General features: G+C 38.8%; 1 protein-coding gene across 1 annotated transcript in view; it reads right to left on the bottom strand.

The window, feature by feature from the left end:
- Positions 1-424: 424 nt before the first annotated feature.
- The window catches only part of LOC109389121 (myosin-1-like), a 28,019-nt gene continuing 25,567 nt past the window's right edge, over positions 425-2,876 (bottom strand). Inside the window, exons 34-36 of the mRNA XM_019654418.1 lie at positions 2,634-2,738; positions 2,418-2,513; positions 425-684 (exon numbers count right to left, since the gene is read on the bottom strand). Coding sequence (XP_019509963.1) covers positions 532-684; positions 2,418-2,513; positions 2,634-2,738 — 354 coding nt within the window. The 3' untranslated portion in view covers positions 425-531. The remainder of the gene's footprint in view (positions 685-2,417; positions 2,514-2,633; positions 2,739-2,876) is intronic.

The following is a 2,876-nucleotide window of genomic DNA, read 5'->3' as shown; positions in this document are numbered from 1 at the left end:
ATAGTGAGAGTTACATAGAGAGTTTTGCATGTGAAATATTTTTGAGTGTCTAATCTAAACTTTTTACTTTTTCTTTTATTTTATGTCAGTAATTAATGCCTTACTATGTTTTTACTCAGTCTTGGGACCAAGACTTTTCACTTTATTAACAGAAATCTGCTTTCCTGAGAACTAGTTGATGTTTTGCCAAGTGAGGTTTACCAAATACTCATCTGTCTGCCTCCAGGCGTCACCTGCTCGCCACAGGGGCATGCATGCTTTAGAGCACTTACTAACCGGGATTGGCCTGGCTGCTCCTATCACCTTTTATTTCTGGTGACTAAATCCCTCTCCATAAGATACAAGCAAAATGTTTGTTTCTTTATTTGACGCATAAAAAGGTAAATTGACACAGTGCGGGGGAGAAAAAAAATAGACTCACAAGTTCTTTGCAAATAAATTTTTTATCTGCAAAAACTGTAAGTACAAAACAGTGACAAAGAACTTCACATTTTGCGCATTTCTTTGGTCACCTTTTAGCATTAGAATGAATTACTCTTCACTTATGACTTTTGTGTGAACCTCCCGGCTCTTCACCCGCAGCTTGTTGACCTGGGACTCAGCGATGTCAGCCCGTTCCTCGGCCTCTTCCAGCTCGTGCTGGAGCTTGCGGAACCTGGAGAGGTTGACGTTGGATTGTTCCTCCTGAGAATGAAAGGAAATGCATTTAGGAGCGAATACGGTTCAGAACTAGTTTCTTAGGTCAGTGGGTCTTGAATTTGCTTTTTACTTAAAAATGATTCACTCTAGTAAGCCTTTTGTAAAAACCTAGAGAAATGCTCTTAAACTTTTATGTATTAACTCCTTTCATGCATCTTGAACTCATAGATAACAAGGACAGGCACCATTTGTCTTTAAGATGTTCTGAAGGTTCTGCTTTTAGAACTTCTAAACGTCTTAGAGCTACTCCTAATATGCCAGTTTTCCAGCCTCTTTTTTACCCCAGAATCCTGAGAATGGAACCAGACCTTTTAAAAATGCAAATACGCAATCTATATTATACCAAACTAATAGCCTTGAGTATAAATTATTCCCACTTAAGGCAGTGTAGGAATTAAACAAGAAATTGAGTGTTTCTTAAAATAGTCTGAGTGGTCTCTGATTGTGTTTGAATACATAGCAGTGAATTTGAGAAGATCAGTTCTGGTTTAGTCTCTAGTAATCATTCTTTTTTAAAAGACTCATTTAGAACCATCCAAAAGGTGGCATTCACATTTAGAACATTAATAAAACTTAGAATCACCACATAATAGAGTTTGAAAAAAACCCTCAGATCTTTTTCTTACAGATAAAGAAAGTAAGAGGTAGAGAAAAGTTAACTAACTCTCTCTCTCTCTCTCTCTCTCTCTCTCTCTCTCTCTCACTTTAGAGGTCAGGGGAAAAATAAAAACCATAAATGAACAGAAGAACTAATTTGTGATTTGTAGGTATGTATATCCATACTCCCATACTTAGGAAATTGATATTACTTTATTATTTCAGATGAATCACAGACTGGGGAAATGAGATAAGGTGAAATGCTAAGAATCCATGGTGTGAACAAAACTGAAACCTTCTGAGCTCCAGACTTAATTAATATTTAACTGCTTACTTGACACGACTTTACTTGTGTATACAATGATATTGCAAACAATGTTTCTGAAACAAATTCCTGTTTTCTTCTTGCCCTGAAAATCTGTTCCTCCCTTAAATCCCTGTTTTAATAAATAATATGCCATCCACCTGGCTACTCAAACCATGATTTGGTGAATTACCTTTGATTTCCTTTCTCTTACCTCCCAAGTGTAACCTATTAGCATATCTCATAGTTTCCACTTCCAAAACATCTCCGCTTCTCTCTCTACACTCCGCTACTGTCCTAATCGAAGCCACGGGACCACCTGAAAAGCCTCCTAAAATGTTCTGCTGTCCCTACCTGTGTTATCTGACAATCATTCTCCACTTAATAACCAGAATAGTCTTTTTAAAAAAATAAAAACCAGGGCGTGACTAACCCACTTAAAACCCTCCTGTGGCTTTCCAGGGTCTCACTGTAGAATAGAAGCCAGACTTCTTATCATGGGCTAGAAGATCCTGAGATCCTCCTCCTACCTTGCTCCTCAGCCCCATGCTACTTCAACCTCCTTTGTTCCTCTGCTTCTTGAATGGAACTTCTTCCTACTCAAAAGCTTTGCATTCACTCTTCCCTGTCCCTAGGACATTTTCCCCTGGCTCATCAGGTGGTTGGTTTCTTCTCAATCTTCAGACCTCCACTGAACCATTTCCCTTTCATCTTTCTTCATTTTACCTTTATTTTCTTTCATCCCTTTAACTAAATTGGATGGGACATTTCTGAGAACTGGAGGCTGCCCAGTCACAGCAAGGGATTCTGAACTCACCGCTTCTTCAGCTTGTCTCTTGTAAGCTTTCACCTTTCCTTGCAGTTTATCTACCAGATCCTGGAGCCTTAGGACATTCTTGCGATCTTCCTCAGTCTGAAATAATATTTTAAAGAGTTAGTGTCTTGGAAGACCAAATGCATCCTTTTTGTTGTACATTTGACTTTGGATCCCTTGCAGACTAGGGTGAAAACCTAGACAGGCTACTTTCCTTACTTGATAAGTGAGTTCCTTGACTCTTCTTTCGTGTTTGCGTAGACCCTTGACAGTTTCAACGTTGCGCTTCTGTTCACTTTCAACTTCTGCCTCAAGTTCTCGCACCTGTGAGAAGATAGCATTTTAAAGACATTGACAACGATCTATTCATTTGTTGAATGTTTACCCTTCAAATGACCTGTAGTACTTCTTTTACTCTGTATGTAGATTTTGATGCCCTCGTCTAAGCACCCATCTTATCAA

This window comes from Hipposideros armiger, unplaced genomic scaffold (assembly GCF_001890085.2).
Source record: "Hipposideros armiger isolate ML-2016 unplaced genomic scaffold, ASM189008v1 scaffold_222, whole genome shotgun sequence".
In the NCBI taxonomy this organism is placed as follows: Eukaryota; Metazoa; Chordata; class Mammalia; order Chiroptera; family Hipposideridae; genus Hipposideros; species Hipposideros armiger.
This window is presented reverse-complemented; position numbering and strand designations above follow the sequence as displayed.